Below are 20,648 nucleotides of genomic sequence, written 5' to 3'. Positions count from 1 at the left end.
GCAGCGCTGCTCGCCTGGCACGCTCCATTTGTCTGCCTTTAATGTAAATAATCGGAGGTGGGATGGGGAGGGGGGCTCCTGATGGATTATGTGACTGCGCCTGTTTCAGTCTCCGCGGATGACATGAGACGATTTCTCCCATTTCTCCGCTCTTCCCCATCTCTTGATTGCTCTAATAAAAGTAAGCCATTGCTCTGGCTTTGCCCAGCTTTTTGTCTCGATAGCACATGCACGAGTTATACTCTGCAGGGCAATTATCTGCATCAGCCTCATTCTCTCTCTCCCTGTTCTCTTTTGCTCTCGCTCTCCCTCACTCTCCATGTGTCCTTAAATGACTTTCTCTCAGTCTCCCTCCCTCCCCCTCTCTCCCCCGTCTCTGTGTCTGTGCCTATAGCCTCTCTCTCCTGCTCTGTGACATACAGTAGATGGTGCATCGATTGCACACAGACGCTCGCTTTCCCTCTTGCTAGGAAGTCCTGTGTAGAGAGGCGAAGGATGGATTAAGACACATCTCTCTCTCTCTCTCTCTCTCTCTCTTTCTCTCTCTTTCTCTCTCTCTCTCTCTCTCTCTCTCTCTCTCTCTCTCTCTCTCTCCCTCTCCCTCTTTCTCTCTCTCTCTCTCTCTCTCTCTTTCTTTCCTGCTCTCCTTCATTCTGCTGAGCTAATGTGAGGAGCCAGTCTGCCTTTTCTATCCCTTCTCGGAGGATTCTGCTCTAGAGGTCAGGTAGTGGGATGGTGGGACAGGGAGGGAGGGAAGGGCTGGTGGGTCAGTTTGCAGCTTCTTCTGAATACTTCTCACAAGCTAATTCAGAGTTACTAAACATATAGTCTGTGCTAGAGCTTGAGGAGAGAGCGTGGCGTTTAGTAGGGGAGTTGCTGTGCAGTATTTTTCCTCCAGGTTTCTATTTCCTTTTGGTTGTCCTCTGGGATACGAGAGAGAGCCAGGATCACAGCAAGTTCTTACTTTTAGGAATAAGGTCAAATCCTGTTTTCTGTCCTGGAACTTTTCCAGCTCATCCTGTGCATTGATATTCAGTGTGGACTGTCCTCTTGCAGATGCCCACTGGGAATTCTGTGAAGATCTGAAGCTGGCGCAATGTCTCAGCTCCTGCACATGGAGATCCCCAACTTTGGCAGTGCGGTGCTGGACAGCCTGAATGAGCAACGACTGCTGGGCCAGCACTGTGACGTGGCCATTATGGTGAATGGGCAGGCCTTCAAGGCCCACCGTGCCGTGCTGGCTGCCAGCAGCCTTTACTTTCGTGACCTCTTCAGTGACAGCAGCCAGACTCTATTCGAACTGCCCTCTTCGGTGGCCCCGTCCTGTTTCCAGCAGATTCTGTCTTTCTGTTACACGGGCAGAATGACAGTGACAGCCAGTGACCAGCTCATGGTCATGTACACAGCCGGTTACCTGCAGATCCAGAACATTGTGGAGCGTGGGATGGACTTGATGTTCAAGGCCAATGCTCCATTCTGTGACTCGCAGACATCTGCCACAGACGATCCTCCCAGCCCAAACAACAACAACGCCTCACTGTTGCTAGGCGACCGGCCTACAGCTGTCTGTAAAATTAAAGAGGAGAAGCTGGAGACCCCTGTGTGTACTCAGAGCGGCGAGCTTAAGCAAACTGACGATGATGCCAAGGGACTTCGGAGCAGATCTTTGAGGGGGAGTGCACTTTTCTACACCACTGGAGCTGGAAACGGGACCCTTAGTGTAGTTCACCCGTATGAGCACTCATCAAGAGATCACTCAAGCCCCGGAGCTTCCAGCCTTCCCACAACAGACAGCCCCACTTCCCATCAGAACGAGGAAGAGGACTTTGAAGATGACTCATATGACAACCTCACCAGCGGGAAGATCTACGGCGTCTCGGCTAGTCTCTATGGCAGTAAATGTCAGAATGGATGAATTCTTAACATACACTTGGCTGCACTTTTAGGATCGAAGGCCTCCCTGATACACTGTGTTTGTCTCTCGTTTTCTCCTAGTGCATGAGAAGATGGAGGTGTCCTCCCTGCCTCCATCCCTGGAGAGCCGCTTCTGCACGTTACTCGGAGGGGACAGAGAAGCTCTTCCTGCCGGTCTTATCAGCCAGATTGGCTACCGTTGCCACCCTGCACTTTACACAGAGGGAGATCCGGGTGAGAGGCTGGAGCTGATAGCAGGTAAGGCCTCGGCTTGGCCATTCTGTCTCATTTCAGAGAAAGCTGATCAGCTGACTGAGTAGAATAGCATGCTTAGAGAGTTCAAACCTCATTGTTTCTTTGTTGTTGGGTTTGTGAAAGGATCTGGTGTGTTCATGACACGTGGGCAGCTGATGAATTGCCACTTGTGTGCCGGGGTCAAGCACAAAGTCCTTCTCCGGCGCCTGCTTGCTGCTTTTTTTGACAGGTCTGTAGCATGTCACTGTTTCCTATATTTGCATATGTGTATATAGTTTTTTTTTTCTGCTGATTATCCTTTTGTCAAAGGAATGCTTTCGAAACACCTACGATAAACCGTAGCAGAAGATCAGCAGCATATGCAATATAGATTTGCCAAAGATCAGTGATGTATGTGATAAACATGGCTGTTGAAGTGCAATGTTCATTGTGTGCCCCTCTGTGGTTGTCTTTGGTATGACAACTGCAGGAATACACTGGCAGACAGCTGTGGGACAGGCATCCGCTCCTCCAACTGTGATCCCAATCGAAAACCTCTGGACAGCCGTATACTCAACACGGTCAAACGTGAGTCCGCTTCACTTCCTCCTGTGCATGTGACAATGTTTTGTTTATAATCATCAGTTTTGCCGGATTACTGATCTTTTCCAAAAAAGTGTAGTAGCCCATATTGTTCACACAGTGAAGGTTAAGTCCACTATTAATGTATATGATGCATTCAACACAGTATAATGTACATTTTGAAATGCTTGAAATGTATTTATGAACCATTAATTAAAAAGCTTAAGGGAAAACCAGATTAATGTGCTGTGCTGAGCTGCGGTCTTATCATGAAGTGGACATGTGTGTGTTAATTCATTTCAGGCTTCTGTTTACAGTTTTTTTTTCCTGAAACCCAAGCTGAAACACATAGGCCTGCTTTAATAGGCAACTCAGTCATATGTTCTGTATTTTACTTGTAAATGTACTTGTGTACATTAGGTTTGCAATTTATTTCAGGCAGCATAGGACTCTAAAAATAACAAACTTCTGTTCTAATTCGGTTGGTTAATATTCATCAGCTTTTTCCTGTGTTTTTTTTTCTTTCTTCCTTTTAAAGTTTACTGTCAGAACTTCGCCCCAAACTTCAAGGAGAGCGAGATGAATGTGATCGCTGCAGACATGTGTACCAACGCACGCCGGGTTCGTAAGCGCTGGCTGCCTAAGATCAAGTCGATGCTGCCTGAGGCCATTGAGGTGTACAGGGGCTCTGTGGTGTTAGGCCAGGTAGACGGTGTCACCCAGCCCAGTCCTTCCTTTCTGTTTGATTCTGACTTCAAACACTTGGCCCAGGCGAACCTGACACTGGAGCAGCATCTCTATGGTGACTGCAGAGAGACACTGAGAAATCACTTCTCCGGAGCAGTCATGGAGGAGAGAGCCAGCACAGAGGCAAGCAAGGCTGAATCGCTGCGATCACGCTCCGGGGACAACTCAGATGACGTGGCTTCGAGGCATCTGGAGAACTCAGAGAGAGAAGGGACAGTCCTCGCACTGAACCCGGCCAGTAAGAGAGTTGATGGTGATAGTAGCCCCAAAAGCCAGTCAGAGGACCACAGTGAAGAGCAAGCATTGGTAGAAGAGCAGTGAGTTGGCCTTTTACCACACCATTCTAACCTCATCTATTCTTCGAACGAGGAGTGCTATCACTAATTACATGGCTTTGTGCCACTTTAATAACATGTCAAAAATCTGCACGATGGACACTGACATGCAATGAATATATCAAAGGACTTCGATGACAAATACAGCATTTTGCAAAAGAAGCTGTTCGTGCTAAATCGGTAATTTATCATAAGTAATACTCACTCTATCTTACATGCACACACACACACACACACACACACACACAGACATATGCATATATACACACACACACACACACACACACACACGCACACATATATATATCTAAATACATGCGAACATCCGACTGAGTGGATTGTTATGCATGTGATGCTCAGCATTTTACTGAATACTCTTCCTCTGAATGACCCTTACAATACAAATGGACTACTGGTTCATGTTTGTGGACCGCTGCATGGCAAGAAAAAAAAAACAAAAAAATCAAAGCTGAACCTGTTCATTAACACAACATACATTGCTTCAGATATCAGAGCTATACAGCTGAGTTTGGACTGTAAAAGGAGGGGAGCATAAAGATACTTTATTAAAAAAACAGCTGACTTTGGGACTGCTGACTTGAACACAGAGTAGGAAGCAGAACAGAGAACATCAGTTCTCTGGAGAGAGAAATGCTGGACTCTCACTTTCTCCTCCCATGCTCTTTTTTTTCTCTTTATTCGCTTGGGCTCAAGCTGCTGTATTGTACATGCTTGCCTGATTTTTGCATATCAGCTGGTCTGGAAAATTGAATTACTGGTGGATTTTGAAGTGAAATAAAGGAAAGTATTATTTTGAGGGAAATATTGGTGCTGCTTCTTTATATTTTACAAATGGGGTAATCATGATAATTTACCTTGCGGACAAAGCACCTAATTAACATTTATGTGTGCACTCATTTTAAAGCCTCCTTTGTCGTCCTTGTAGACATTACGTTGACTCCATCTCTGGGCTCCCAACTGGTAAGTGTGTTTCCTTCACTCTTGATCTGCAAAAACGGTAAAATAGTTTGCTTCAAAAAAAATTTATAATGTCTACTTGTGTAAATATGTAAAGCAAATGAATATCGGTGCAGATGCTCACCTTAGATATCTCAACAGTAAATTAGAAGGTTTACGCTGTGAGGTACCGGTTTCCTGATGGCCGACGATCTTCTCATTCGAGTCCTTCAGCTTCTCAGTGAGGATCTGCTGTGGCAGGTTTATTGGACTAGCAGGCAAATCAAAGTCACGAACGGCTCGACACTGCCCACAGTTTTTCAAGTGCTCATTTTCCAGCCGGAAGAAATTCCAGATGGAACGCCTGCGGAATAAAAAAGAATATATGATTAAAGATAAACAAAGAAAAAGAAACGAAGTTAAATACGTTGGTTTTCTTTGAAATAATATTTAAATGTAAATGGATTTTTTTTTACGTTTATTCTCAAAACACAAGAGTCAAGTTACTGCTTAAAAGGGATTCGCCTGAGCAACTTCTAGAATCAATAATTTTTTAGTGCCTTACTGTAAAGTAAATCTAACCTGAGGACCTCCAGTGGAGCCAGTATGGCACTAGCAGTAACAGCAGCAGCTGAATCCTTCATCTGAGCCAAGAGGATATTAATAGCCCAGGAGATCCGCAGTAGCACATCTGCTAACATGGCTGCATAGTAATAAACCTAAAACGCCACATAAAAATAAACAGAATATGTTGAAGTTAAAATATAATAAAACACCAACGCTCACAGAGGCATGACTAAGTGTTTAAACATGATTAGATTTTAATAAGATTAAATATGGAACATCCATAAAATTTCTAATTTTAGCTCAGCTAGACTTCTATATATAATAACAGCTCAAAGTATAAGGTGCATCATGTTACACTGCATCTGCAGAGTAAATTCTCTACGAACATTTAACAATACAGTGTAATGCAGGATTGTTGATTATAAGGACAGATTACAAGGAGCTTTTATATATTGTACCTCTCTGGAGATAAGAAGCTCCTCTTTTAACAGTCCATTTCCTTGTAGCAGGCCCCAGTCCATCCTTAGATCCCAGCTCACAGTCACTATTACACTTATGCAGGTAAACGTGGCCCACAGGTACAAATACACATTCATGCCCTCCTCTACAGCCAGGTCAGCCTTCTCTACAACACACAGAGCATTGTCAATCTATCCAATATACACACTTTAGTCTAACTTTATTTTGAGTTTCATACAGTATGATATATGATCTGATCTGATCTAATATAATATAATATAATATAATATAATATAATATAATATAATATAATATAATATAATATAATATAATATAATATAATATAATAGACACATCACGCCTAGTGCTTCTGAATAAATGGATGGATGGATGGATGGATGGATGGATGGATGGATGGATGGATGGATGGTTGGATGCATTAATATCGGCATTATCAATAGCTTTTGCTTTAATGTATGCCTATATGTATATATATATATATATATATATATATATGGGACAGCCCCAAGAGTACTTTCTGAAGAGGTCTGGTTTGCAATCTGTGTTTAAATTCAACAATTCTCCTTGGGTTTCTTTTTCAAGGCTCCATAAAGGCGACTTGAGTTCCTCCACCCCAACTCTTTGAACCGCACATTCATCGAGCTCACATTGTGCATAGGGGCATTGTCATGCTGGTACAACTTTGGGAATCTTAGTTACATTGACAGGAAATTTTAAAGCTACAGCATACAAACACACTGTAAACAATTAAATTCTTACAATTATTGCAATAGTTAGGGGAAGTTTTACCAATGCTTGTGATTATCAGGCGTCATGAACCCATGGCCATATAATGTACCATTTAGCCTTAACAAGCACGTTAAATTGCGTGTTACTTATTATATTCAAAATCAAAATAATCATGCAATTGCAGGTAAAAATGTAGTTACCAGAATATGAACATTTGGTTCCCTCATATTCCCTATTGTGATATTCATTCATAATCAGGTGTAAACTGATTGGAGCTTCATTACATAAAAGGGGCAACATATTCCTTCCTCTTAAATAGTAGTCCCATCTTTTATTGATACCTGTACCCTCGATTTGAAAAAATTGGTTAAAGGTTATTACAACAATACTGTATGTTTCTTATATGTAGATACATATTTTCTGCCCCAGCAACTCAAATTCTGACTTAAATGAAGAAAAGGTTTTCAATTTTTCTGTCCATATAAATAAAACAGACATAGTAGATTGAAATTAGTTTCACTTCACAAGGTATTCACGTTTAACCATTATTTAGAGGTAAATTATGTATTTTATTTACATTGATGTTATTATAACACTTTATATGTCTCTTGATATCTATATAAACTGTTAATACCATGAAGAACACATTGACATGATATTTAACGTTGAATATATGAATTTTTGAATTTTACTAAAATTTCACTACCTCTTGCTGCGTTGTAGAGACCCGCAAACACGACCATAAGAAAGACAGTGGAGTATTTTCCAGCATTAAGGAGATGCACCGTGTTTCCACTGTCCCAGAAGAGCCGGAGACACTGAGCGAACCTCAGCCATGGAGGGAAGCACTGAATCAGACATATGACTACTTTGCTCTGCTTTTCCCAGTCTACATTTTCTGGAATGCATACAGTAACATAAACAGAGATAACACATTGTGTGAGACTGTTGTTCTCACGTCTAAAATTACACACAGTGACAAAAACAACTCCATTTATTAACAGCTTTTTTTAATGTTAATAATCATATCCTGCTTAAAACACGATAAGAATTTCTAATCTCTAGTGAAAGTCGTTGATGTTTTATTTTAACCATGTTTCTAGAAACCAATGCACAATGATGGATTGCACTGATCTGTATTTTACTGGACCTTTAACCAGAGAGCTACTATCTTGCAGATCTGCCCAGTTTATCTGAAAGGTGTAGAAGCACAGCAGGTCCCACAGGCTCAAGATAAGAGGACTCAGACTGTTGAGCTGGTCAGCTAGCCAGCAATCTGCAAACCCAACAGGCCAGAGAGGAGCTGTCAAGACCTTCCACTGTGGATACACAAGAGGAGCAATGCTGCTACAGAAAGATGCAATACATCATGGTATCTCACACACACACTCATTCACAGGTGGATTTTTTTTTACACAAGGAAGAACTACACTGTAGAGAGAGAGAACAATTTTTGCAATCATCTGTTTATTGTTTATAAAGTAAAAAAATTACAAAACCTACTCTACAGCAATGCAGGCAGTGTTTGCTGCTGTTCCCACTGCAGTACGATTATGATACTGGAACATGCAATCAGTCAGAACGCAGCGGTGGTCCGTATCGAAGTAAATGTAATTTGTTACCGTACTTAAGTAGTAGTTTTTTCACGTATCTGCACTTTACTCAAGTATTTCCATTCGGGGAGATTTTAACTCCACTACATTTCAAAGTGAAATATTTTACTTTTCACCCAACTACATTTTGCGAAATCAGTCGTTCCTTTTTATTTATGAGTGGAAAATAAACTTAACTGGTCAAACACGCAGCACTTCAACAATCAGGGTCGAGCGTGCGCTCTGTTTTGAACTTGTTTTGATTGGTGTATCTACTTATCACCGACATACAGTTCAGCATCAGTTCAACAGCAAGCAGAACATTTTGATGGTAATAAATAATGGAAAAAACTCCTGACTCGAACTCGCCACAACATCTGTGGACTTATTTGTGTTTTTTAAGTAGTTGAAAAGAAGGTTTTGGGTTAATGATCATTTGAATAGATATCAATCAGTGTTTGACTCATTAATATCGTTCTATTAACAGATCAGTGTGCTGAGAGTCTTTTCACATAAACTGAGGTGATTAAGGAAGAGTCTTTTGACAAAAATGAAAATAGAACTTTATACCTATAATAAATAATTTATTCAGTACATTTGAAGGCAAATACTTTTGCACTTTTCCTTGAGTGAAAGTTTAAAGGGAGCACTTTTACTTTTACTGGAGTCACATTTTACCGAGTGCATCTGTACTTTAACTTAACCACAGTCAGACCTACGATCACTCGACTTACGACATTTCGGAGATACGACACCTCCGACAAAAAAACAAAAAACATTTCAATTATATAATAGTCACTCTTCTCGACTTACGACCGGCCTTTTGGTTCCTATCTACGTCATAAGTTGGGGTCTACCTGTACATGGTTTGTGTACTTTGTCCACCACTGATCAGACAGTCGTGAGTTTTCAGCACCACCAAGTTTGAGTAAGGCCCTAAACCCTCAATGGCACAGTTGACTTAAAACATTAAAACAGTATAATTTCAGTAAAATTTTAAGTAATGCATGATACTGATACTATAGATGTAATGGGGGTTAACTGCAGAAGGTCCTGGCAGAATCAGGATGAACCAGACTGAAAATCAGTCAATTACATAATCAACAGGATATGAAAGTTAAATGTATATTATAGTATCGGGATTAAAGTGTGGAATATCGTATAATTACCATCTCGACTAGAAACCAGCGGCGAGACCAGGAGTGACAAGTAGATGTGGGGTTAAACAGCAAGAGCAGCAGAAAGCTGTTGAATAAAAGGGGGTGGAGCTGTTGTGGAATTAACATGAATGAAGGATGTAGCCACGCCAACACGCTGACACAACAACATAAGGCCAAGTATCCTGCCACCTGCAGTGAATGCATCAGAACTAAACATAAGATTACATTGTTTTGGACTAATCAGTGAATATGCTTTTGGCGATCATGAAGATACAGCATATGACCTCTAAAACACGATGAGGTGATAATCTCTGGGATAATCTGGGATCCAGCTCAAAAATGAGTATGTGATTGATTCCGGATCTTCTCCAGCAATGCATGGTTAAACCCATCAGAGACAGGAACTCGATTAGAAGAAAACTCCCTCTGTAGTGTTGGAGCAGTGGCTTCAGATGCTCTTGGTGTAATTCATTCAATGCTTGTCCATAGCAGTGAAGATTAACAAAAAAGAAATATATATTTATTATAAAAGATATTAGTGAGAGAGCAAGAATTATTTGGAGCCAAAGTAAAGAAAGAATGTGGTCCTACCACTAACCTTTAACAGCAATAAAGGTTATTAGTGCTATAATGAGGCCACAAAGGACACCTATCCGAAAGGTTATCCAGTGTCCAGCTGTCTTTGTGTGAAAAAGTAGTTTAAGTGCATCAATTTTTTTACCAAACTGTAAAATGCCTATTAGTTTCACAATTACTTTACTTACTAATAAAAGCAAAGCCAATTTACAAACACTTTTTGAAGCTTATTTATAGATTTAAACATGACTTGTATAATCAGCTTGGAAGATGCCATATCTCTTACTTCTTCCACTGTCCTCAGTGGAAGTTCTAATCTTCTCAGAGCTCTTTCTTCATTTCCACCCTCAAGCTGAAGCAGAAACGTCTGTTCAAATTAATTCACATGAATCATGCAAATAAATATACACAAGACATTCGTCTTATTCAAAGAAGGATTCAGATCAACTCGATATTCTCACCTCCAGTCGAAACATCATTTCCTGACAGCTACTTCTCTCAGTGTAAAGTAGAGAAGCGTCTAGTCGTTTGGTTCTCCACTGTTGACCGCGCTCCGATGGAATTTTTGCGTCATGTTTTTTTGTAATCTTATAGAAACCTTGGTAGTTCAGCTCCTGTAATCAGAAAATGGGCTCTTAGTGTTATAATAAAGGTGCATCAGTTATTAATGACTGAGCAGATAACTTTCCATAGAAAATAACTCTACATCTACCTGGTAGCTCTGGAGAAAGGCCAAACTCAGATAAAATTCCCCGACAGCTTTTTTAAGTTTACGCAATTCAGACTTTTTCCTCTGCACGCATCTGTAGGCCTCTGATGAGACTGGGACGTCTTTGCTTCCGCACACATCTCCTCCCGAACCTTCCACAGCAACAATCCCAAATGTAGACAGCCTCCATTTTGCCTCAGATATCTTTTCTGTGGAAATGCAGTAATATCACTGACGGAACAAACAAAAAATATGGGTAGTCCCTGACTTGATGGAAATGTGTTCCGATCAATTGAATATATTGTCAGTCGAGACATGGTTGAGCCTACCCAGAAGTCTTAAAGAGTGGTGACAGTGTGAGGTGGTATACTGTAATTTAACAAATGACAGTACATAATTTAAAAACAGAGCAATTTACACTGCTATAATGTATAAACTATACAGTATATATGTATGTGGCAGCGGGCGCGAGGACGACGGAGCCTTACACGCTTTGTTTCAGTGTTGGTCTATAAAAAGACAAGAGCTAAAATTGGGCTTTGAAACACCAATAACACAGAAAATATTACTGCTGGCGAGATTAAGGCATCACACAAGGGGGAAGATGCGCACATCCTGGCAGCGTCCCAATGTATCCTACCGCATATACATTGCTACGGTTTGCCTACCGCATGAAACTTGAAATGTTTTAACAATTCGATCCTACAGCTTTTGCCATCTTAAGATCGAAAAAGTCGAACCATCATAATTTGGGACTACCTGTACATGAAAATAGAATAGAGGGGTTTGGTTTGAATGCACACCATCCAGCCAATCAGAGTAGGATTAGCGATACTCTATGGTACAGTACACTCAGTCCAATTAGAATTGGATATTCAGACAAACCATGGCATTGAATAAAGTAACTGCTACGTTTCAAAGTCAATTGTTTTTAGACTTTGCAAATTTTTTGCATTTCATATTCGTTTTGTGACAGTTTCAAAACCCGAGAATAAAACCTGGGAAAACTGAGAAAGTCTGAAGTCTTAAATTTGTAAATTTCTTGAAAAGACATATAAAATAAAAACGCACTCTTCACACCGAGACAACTGAACTCTGATCGCTAGCAAAAGAGTAAGGCATCTCACAAGGTACATCCTAAAAGCATCCCTTCGTATCGTATAAAAAATTCATTTTCATCATATGATCGAAAAGTCGAACCATCGTAATTCGGGGAGCAGCTGCAATCCTACAGTTTTCTCTGTAAACTACCTGAATAGAAGTGATCCACTTTCTTCAACTCTACTTCACATCTTCCGAAGAATCCTTCGCATGTGGGAAAATGATGACCGTGTTCTGCACATAAATACAGTGAGGTTAATATAAGAGAAACAGAACTGTTAAAAATGATTACTCATAAATATGAAGCTACTTTTATTCCACTCTCTACCCTGATAAGCACTTCATTACAAAAGTTCATTAATCATTCATTTTCCCTGTATTGTCTTTGTCTTTGTGAAAATAGGTTTTGTGCAATAATAAATGCTATGAGGTTTTCTGTTACATTGAGAATAATTTATGAGATTATAGCATTGTCTTACTGAAGGAGCATAAACTGTGCTTTGACAGCTTTGTTATCTTTTGAGAGGACATTGCATAGCAACTCAGCGATCCAATAAAACTTACTGTATTATCAGCCTTGTAACAATTTACAAATACTTTTTCACAGTTTTACTATTTTACTTACTTTCAAATACGATGTGCCGTCTGTGTTCCCTGGTAAGAATGGAATTCAGTTCCTTAAGAAAAAAACAATAATAATAATAATAATTTTGGTTAAGTATAATACCTACAAGTAACCAGTAGGTTGTGGTCATTTTGACAACCAAAATAAATAGAATTACACTGGATTGCATTACATCTTACCGTATAGCAAATATACTGCTTCTTCCACTCTGGGATCATGTGTGCAGTCAGATATTCTGAAAAACTTATATGAGTTACTGGCATTTTAGCTATTAGCCTATTTTTAGCTATCATATTATTGCCTATTTAGTCTGAGTCAGGTTTATGCTGTGCAGGTTCGAAGAACGGAGCGAGGGAGAGGGAGTAACAGTGAGGGAGAAAGGAAAAGGAGGTGGCCCCAATGGCTGTTACAGTTCAAGAGCACAAAGAATCACTACTGTCATCTATAATTCACCAGGCCATCTCAGCATTTAAACACCATTGGTCGACTAAACTGTGTACCCTTTTTTATAATTCCCATAAGTCAGGTTTTTGTGAAAGGTTTATATTCTATAATAATAATTATAATTCTAATAATAATAATAATAATTCTTGTTATTATTGGTAATAAAGTATTTTTTTAACATTTAGATACAACAATGTATCTAATATGACTTACTATAAGATTACGATAAAATCATTACGGATCAATACATATATTTTCTTTTGGTAAAACAACAACAATCACAAATATTAAACCAATTAATACATTTCCATTTCTGTCATAATCATATTTAACTGACAGTGGTTTTTATCATAATAATATTATATGTTTAGACCAGATTAGACAGGGTTTAGTAGCTTTTGCATTAAACTCAACAGTGGTGTATAGTGTTTCAGCCTGACATGAAGAACGGCTACCTCCATGACCCTAAAGTTGATCTTTTACAACAAGAGCACAATCTGCAATTAATAACTTTTCATTATTAAAGAATGGCAGATGTACTTTTTAATCCCCTTACAATAAGGTTTAATGTTGTGTGAGTAACTGTGATCATGGAGGATCATAATAGATCAGGTCAAAATTTATTAGAATATTGGACTAATGTGAATTTTTGCAGGGGATAAAATACTGGTAGATTTTTGTGTGGATACGATAGAGATGATGTCACATCTTCTGGTTTTAGTAAAGACTCTGGCTGCTGCATTGCGAACTAACCAGTGCTTGTTTATGCACCTACTAGAACATCCAAACAGTACGACATTACAGTAGTCCAACCTCAAGGTACCAATAGTATGGTCAAGGAATTGTATTTTTTTGTTGCATTATATATATATATAAAATATGTTTGATACAGCTATCAAAGTAATATTATATCACATGAGCTTCAAATGAGAGACTGGAGTCAATAATCACACCAAGATCTTCTACTGCTGTACATGATGCAACTGAAAGGCCATATAGAGTTACTATTCAATCAGAAAGCTTACTTCTAGATGCCTTTGATTCTAATAAAAGTCTTGTTAAGTAGGAGGGCATTACTTAGCATCCCGTGTCTAATTTCCTTTATAAATTCCTCTGCATTATTAAGCCGGTGTCTAATATTTGGCTTTGCTGAAGCATATCACTGTGTGTCATCAGCATAACAGTTCATGTTATGCCATAGTTATGAATACTTTTACTTAGATGTAGCATATATACAGAAAAAGGACACTAGCCCTAAAACATCTCAAAGAACTCCTTTTTTTCAACTATAATATCCATAGAAAGGTCATTTACATCAACACACTGATATCAGTGATAAGGGTCATTAATTAAAGAATATTTTCTACTTTATAAATGTTCTCAAATGCTGCGTTAAACTCTAGCAAGATGCACATGGAGACACCAGAAATGACCCACATCTGAGGCTAGACTTCAGATTTCAGAATAAACCCTTATGCAAGTATGAACATAAACATTGTGCCAAAAATGATTCTAGGATCTTGTAGAAAAGTGCAAGGTTTTAAATTGGACAGGTGACTGGGGTCAGGTTTTTTAATGAAACGGTTTGACAAATGCTTGTTTAAAGGAATGAAATGGCAGTTTAATAGAAGTTTGACTGTTTCTTATATCAGGTGTTGATTATATTGAAAAAACTATGTGCGGAAGCGAAATGTAGGTTTCATGCGGTAGTATGGGAAGCGTTTCATATTGGAAATATGGAAGACACAAATTAAAATAGGTGAAGTAATGCTGAGCAGTAGCTTCAGAAGGTAGTCGGATCATATTTTCTATAATTATTCCGTATTAAATGAACAATCTTCCCAGTTTGCATCTAATAATTTGACACAGTATATATAATAATATATATTCCAAAAATGTGACACACAATTAACTGTTGATACTGCTGATAAATTTACAGCATGCTTTGCAGTATTATCAGTCAATTTTCAAATGAATGGTAGAACTAAAGCATTGTGTTATTTATAGTTTATGGATGGGATATTAAAAGTAGAGGAGGTCCTGTCACTTGTGGCCAAACACCTAAAAATTGCAATATCCAGACAAACCTTTTCAAATTCAGCAATCTATCTTGTATATATCCCTATATATTTAATTGGCTAGTATTACATTAATAATTTTTACCATGAAATTATATCTATATTCCTTAGTCGTGCATTCCTTCTCTACTGTACTGAGCAAACACAAATAGTATCTGATAGAACAAGTGAAATAGGAAGTAAACATAAATGATCAGCTTTCTAACATCACTGCAGATGGCTAGTGAGTGAAAATTGGGGCATCTGTGAGCAGTTTGGAATCAGGGCATAGTCTTCACCCATGCTATATAACTATAACCAAAGAGCACTACCTGAAAGCAAGAATCATACCTAAGACATGATACAGATGATTAAAAGTTATTGAGAATTAGATTATGGGAAAGCACTTAAAAGTTAAAAGATTTTTTTTTGATGCCATTATCTTAAGAACTATTTGTTCTATAGACGTGATTTCTATAAATAGGCTGTATAAAAGTGTATCATGTGAAATCTTACACAGATGTTGATGCAAACAATCAAGAGTCTTTTAGAATGTTTTTTACTACAGAATTTTATCCTCCCAGACAAAAAGAAAAAATACACATTTTTGCCCATTCGTCTTAATGCATCTATTCGAACGTTTAAAACAATAAAATACTAGTGAGTTGCAAAACAGAACATTGTTGAAAACCTGAAATGGTATTCAACACTAACCTGAGTATGATCTATAATTTGCCCACCAATGCACACATGCTTTTTACATAAACTAGCAAATTCTGCTTTGTTTCATAGTATCTTCTTCTTCGTCTTTTTTCGGCTGCTCGAATTAAAGTCCAATGGCAGCATTAACAAGACAAATGCTTGTCCCTATTCACCAGTGTAACATAATGTAAACATGACCACAAATTCCTGTTCACAGAATTGCATGCGTCCAAAATTCAGAACATTATAAAAAAAAAAATGTAGGACATATGGCAAAACATTAATGCGGTTTTTCTGAGGCCACACTTTCATGTCTGAACATCCAATAAAACAATGAAATAATAAATAAAACATACTGCTTGAGGTTCCGTAAAAACAGGAAGATAAGACGTTTAAGTCTAAGTTTTCTTTTTTTCCACTCCATTCAGTACTTAGGGGGGATAACCACAACCGACTCCCCTTGTGTAGGTCTCCAAATTAGCACTTGGGCATTGTTGGCATTAGGTTTGATCAAGGCATTGGGTGGGATGGGTTCATTCATGGCCAAGATCTCTGGCTGTTCCTGAGTAAGATGATCCATAAGGCGAGCTCTCTGTCCCAGGGGCTTCTTGGGATCCACCTCAATAGCGAGCTGCATCCTCCAGCGGATGGTTCTGAGCAGGACCAACTCATCTGAGGCCTCGTTCATGGCCACCAACCAGGTGGTGAAGCGCTGGTCCCTTTGGATGGAGCTCAAAAGTGGTGGGACACTGGTGTTACCTGTGGGGACACTCCATGTCACACTGGGGCAGAAGTTGTCGTTCATGCTCACAGTGAGGGTGGTGCTCCTCTTGGTGGGCCCTACGATGGTGTAAATCTCAGTGGTACAGCCATACCATGGGTAGTTCACACCGTCTGAATCGCTGATGGCCTGGATGTGTCCATCTCTCAGCTCAGGAAGCTCCCAGCTTGATCTACAAAGGTGAAGGGGTACATAAATAAATGAAGGTCTTCATAAAGTAACAGTTTTCCACATTAGCTGTTTGTTTATTTTGCTTGTAACCACTAAATTTGAGAAGTTGAGAATTAACTGTACTGTACATGATCAAATATATTGGGCCGTTTGAGGTCAATTTAATAATATAATAGTGCCTTTTGCATGAAATAAAGAACTAGAGTGAGGTCATCTATTGTGGAAGTCCATCTCATTGTTGCTAAAAAAGTAAAATGACTACATTTGGCAGACACAAAAGCATGCTAAAAAAGACTGCTTGGGGTGTGTTCAATTTTTCTGCCATTAAGGAAACAATCCCAGGAACCCGAAGCATAAACATAACTAACATCCTGACTAGCCATTCTCATGAATGTCCATTGAAACTTAGATTACGTAGATTTTCTTTGGTTTGTCTTTACAAACAATTATGTAGAAATGATTCCTTATTCAACCCTAAAGAAATATCGCTTAATATTATTCTAGTTTTGTCATTTTGATCTGACCATTAAATTCATTCCAAACACTTCATAATACAGGGATTTAACAATAACCCAGGTTTACGCCATACATACATTCCTTCTTTGCCATAGTAATTGAAGAAATCCATTTGGTTGCAGGCCTGGATCCAGCCAACTGTCCAGATTTCTTTACGGACCACTGGTGGCACCTGCACCCGGGCAGCAGCTCTAAAGTAGGGTGTGCGGTACCTCAAAACTACTTCGGACGTCTCGTCAATGACCGTAGGTTTAGAATCGATCGAAGTGTTCAGTTCGAGGACTCTGATGTTTTCGTAAAAACGTGCGCCCGCACTCTGCATGCACCCCATGGCGGTGACGCTCAAGTCTATTCGCATCCATCAGTCTCGAAGAAGCAGCATTCACATTATTAGGAATACATGTTATTTTAGTTCATAACTCTTTGCACTACCGATTACATTGTGTAGCAGGTGCATAAGTACATGTAGCTCTACAAATATATAATAAATGCGATATATAAATATATTTTACATCAACAAGTATGCACAAATGCTTTAAGCATTATTGCAATAGGCAAATAGTGATATGACAAATAGTGATATGACAATGTACTAAATAGAATACATTTACAATAAAAAGAGTTTTTAAAACACATCTAACTTCACATTATTGATTGATACACAGTTACAAGCGAAGATTAGTGTTCAAAAACAGCATGGTGTCAGCTCACAGCTACATGCAATGAATAATACTAAATCAAAGTGGTGTAAAAGTCTGAGGAAAACCCTCTCCATGGAGTCCTGGAGTAATGCATGAAGAGCAGTTACATTAATAGCAGTAGCTGCAGCAGACGCCGGAGGTTGTCCACCTTCATAATCTCCATAACGGGACACCGATGAGTAGAAATAAACAAAAAGATCTCCATGCAAACAGTTCAGCTCGAGCTCAACACCAGGGCTGTAAGTTACAGTGACAGTTTCTAAAGTGCTTCTGGTCAGATGTTCTGCTGGTTCCCTCGGGATAGATGAGGGATTTCTAGTGCAAGTCGCGCTCCTTTTTGTCGCACTTGTGCTATTAAAGGCTCGGCAGGTTTCCTGGCGTGTAACGAAACCCTTCAGCTGTCAGGGTTTATTTCTCTCTCTCTCTCTCTCTCTCTCTCTCTCTCTCTCTCTCATTCTCAAACGGCTTAGATTAGACTTCCCTTTCTGCAACCCTTCTCCCTGCATCCTGGGTAATGTAGTTCTAAACATTATATTTTTAGATTACTGAGGATGATAATGAACATACACTTGTGTGTGTGTGTGTGTGTGTGTGTGTGTGTGTGTGTGTGTATATATATGTATATATATATATATATATATATATATATATATATATATATATATATATATATATATATATATATATATATATATATATATATATATATACACCTTAGACTTTTACACCACTTTTGTTTACTATTATTTATTGCATGTACCTTTGAGCTGTAACTGTGTATCATTTAATAATGTGTGTGTATGAATGTATATATATATATATATATATATATATATATATATATATATATATATATATATATATATATATATATATATATATATATATATACAGTACAGACCAAAAGTTTGGACACACCTTCTCATTCCAAGAGTTTTCTTTATTTTCATGACTATGAAAATTGTAGATTCACACTGAAGGCATCAAAACTATGAATTAACACATGTGGTATTATATATGGAATTATATACATAACAAAAAAGTGTGAAACAACTGAAATATGTCATATTGTAGGTTCTTCAAAGTAGCCACCTTTTGCTTAGATTTCCCCACGTGCACCCATGACCCTGTCGCCGCTTCACCAGTGTTCCTTCCTTGGACCACTTTTTTTTTCAGATCGGTAAACCCCACAAGAGCTGCAGTTTTGGAGATGCTCTGACCCAGTCGTCTAGACATCACAATTTGGCCCTTGTTTGAGGACAAAATGCTTACTTGCTGCTTAATGTAACCCAATGGGCGCCATGATGAAGAGATAATCAGTGTTATTCACTTCATCTGTCAGTGGTCATAAAGTTATGCCTGATCAGTGTGTTTAGATGTGCAAAAGGGAAGTACAAATTTTATGGAATGTAATAAGGTATGATAAGACCAAAACAAAAATGTAACAGTGACAATGTTAATGTAAAGTGCTGTGTGCAAATGCAGAATACTCAACAACATTTATGATTCAAAAAGAGCTAGAATAAACTTCAAAAACTTCAAGAACCAGATTTTGCTGTAGTTGGATACAAATATTGCCCGTCTCTGAGACTGCGAGGTGCATCGAATCACAGTCAGCCCTGAATATTTTCTTTATTTTATCCAAAGGTATTAACTTTAATTGTATTTGTCCATTAAATAATGATGGTTCTTCTGCTTTGTGATACGGTACATGTGTCTTGTTGGGGACTAGTGCATCTTTTAGCCTATGTTTAATATGAGTCAAATACTCACTGCTAAGTCCTGTTCAAATCAGATACTCTATTACTCAAGTCATATTGGAATTTCACTCACGTATGTTTTTCAGGTACTCTGACACACACTGTGGTCACAGATGTCAAAATAGCAACCCACGGTCACACAACCTGTAACATTACATGCATTTAATTACATGCACCTGTGTAACATTACATCACAATAAATAATCTAATAAGATCTAAGACAAGACGGCACAGTTTGCATGTCCTGATGTTTCCAGATTTATTTTATTGGACATTTTTGGTATTCACACTTTGTATCTTTACATCTTAATTGCTCGCTTAATCTCAAAAAGATTTGGTAAATCCATAATCAATTTCTTAATTTTTTTCTATAAAGTAAATAAAGAATTGATGTGAGAATTCTCTCTGTCCTGCCTGTGATTATACCAAACATATGTCTCCTTTTGAACGTTTGATATCTTCAGGATCTGTGATTTCGGCACACCAAAGTATACTTTGTTATTAGATGCAGGTCTTTGTTAACACTGGACTGTTACAGCAGGTCATATTTCCAGCTCATGCCCAGTGATGAGAATGTGCTGAGATCAGCCATGTTTCCAGAAGCCATGTGGAAGCGATGACCTGTTTGTGAGTCAATGATAACCCGTTTGTGTGCTTTTGGGAGCACTACATAGTCTTTCTCATCTCATGATCTAAATTCCCATTTGGTAAAGTAATGTAATAGAAAACAAAGGCTCAAGAGACATATTTTTTTACAATAAATAGCATTTAATAAGCACTATGAGTAGTTTCTGTACAGCCAATGATCTATTAATATGGTCACATTTAAAAGATATGTGAGATGATTTAAGAGATGATTCATAGTTCAGAAGAAAACCAGAAAAGATTACTTGAATATTGGACTATTTTATTATTTTACCTACAAGCGTTCTTTAACATTCACAGGTAAACCTAAACAAATTTAACCTAAAGAATTGTACATTTTTCTTCTAAAAGCTTGATCATTTTAAATAATTATTATTGTCTGTATTAAATTTGTATTCAGTAAAATTAAATTCAGTATATTTATTCCTTTTTGTGGTATAAGCACTCCATCATTTTTTTGTCTTGTAATAGTTAAAATACACGTTTTCACTGTTTCGCATTAATGTGCTATAATGTACAGATGATAAAAATTAAACGGACAATTTTTTTTTAATTGTATTTGC

General features: G+C 38.4%; 2 protein-coding genes across 11 annotated transcripts; one reads left to right on the top strand and one right to left on the bottom strand.

The window, feature by feature from the left end:
* The first annotated feature begins 89 nt into the window (after nt 1-89).
* nacc2l (NACC family member 2-like) lies at nt 90-19,839 on the top strand. 10 transcript variants are annotated; one of them, XM_083527695.1, is made up of 11 exons: nt 318-719; nt 1,057-1,895; nt 1,996-2,172; nt 2,293-2,398; nt 2,639-2,736; nt 3,269-3,992; nt 4,759-4,793; nt 7,269-7,917; nt 17,102-17,245; nt 18,755-19,048; nt 19,196-19,839. In XM_083527695.1, the coding sequence occupies exons 2-6, from the start codon at nt 1,097-1,099 to the stop codon at nt 3,796-3,798; spliced, it is 1,710 nt and encodes a 569-aa protein (XP_083383821.1). In that variant the 5' UTR covers nt 318-719; nt 1,057-1,096; the 3' UTR covers nt 3,799-3,992; nt 4,759-4,793; nt 7,269-7,917; nt 17,102-17,245; nt 18,755-19,048; nt 19,196-19,839. The 10 variants fall into 10 exon arrangements, with proteins under 10 accessions (XP_083383815.1, XP_083383816.1, XP_083383814.1 ...); XM_083527692.1 differs by having other exon boundaries at nt 1,057-1,901; XM_083527687.1 differs by lacking the exon at nt 318-719 and adding an exon at nt 741-977.
* fam78aa (family with sequence similarity 78 member Aa) lies at nt 15,365-18,127 on the bottom strand. Its single transcript, XM_083527711.1, has 2 exons — nt 17,057-18,127; nt 15,365-16,464 (listed from the first exon to the last, which is right to left on the bottom strand). The coding sequence occupies exons 1-2, from the start codon at nt 17,335-17,337 to the stop codon at nt 15,936-15,938; spliced, it is 810 nt and encodes a 269-aa protein (XP_083383837.1). The 5' UTR covers nt 17,338-18,127; the 3' UTR covers nt 15,365-15,935.
* Nucleotides 19,840-20,648: the final 809 nt, after the last annotated feature.

The sequence above is a fragment of the Silurus aristotelis genome (assembly GCF_946808225.1).
Source record: "Silurus aristotelis genome assembly, chromosome: 23".
NCBI classification, from domain to species: domain Eukaryota; kingdom Metazoa; phylum Chordata; class Actinopteri; order Siluriformes; family Siluridae; genus Silurus; species Silurus aristotelis.
This window is presented reverse-complemented; position numbering and strand designations above follow the sequence as displayed.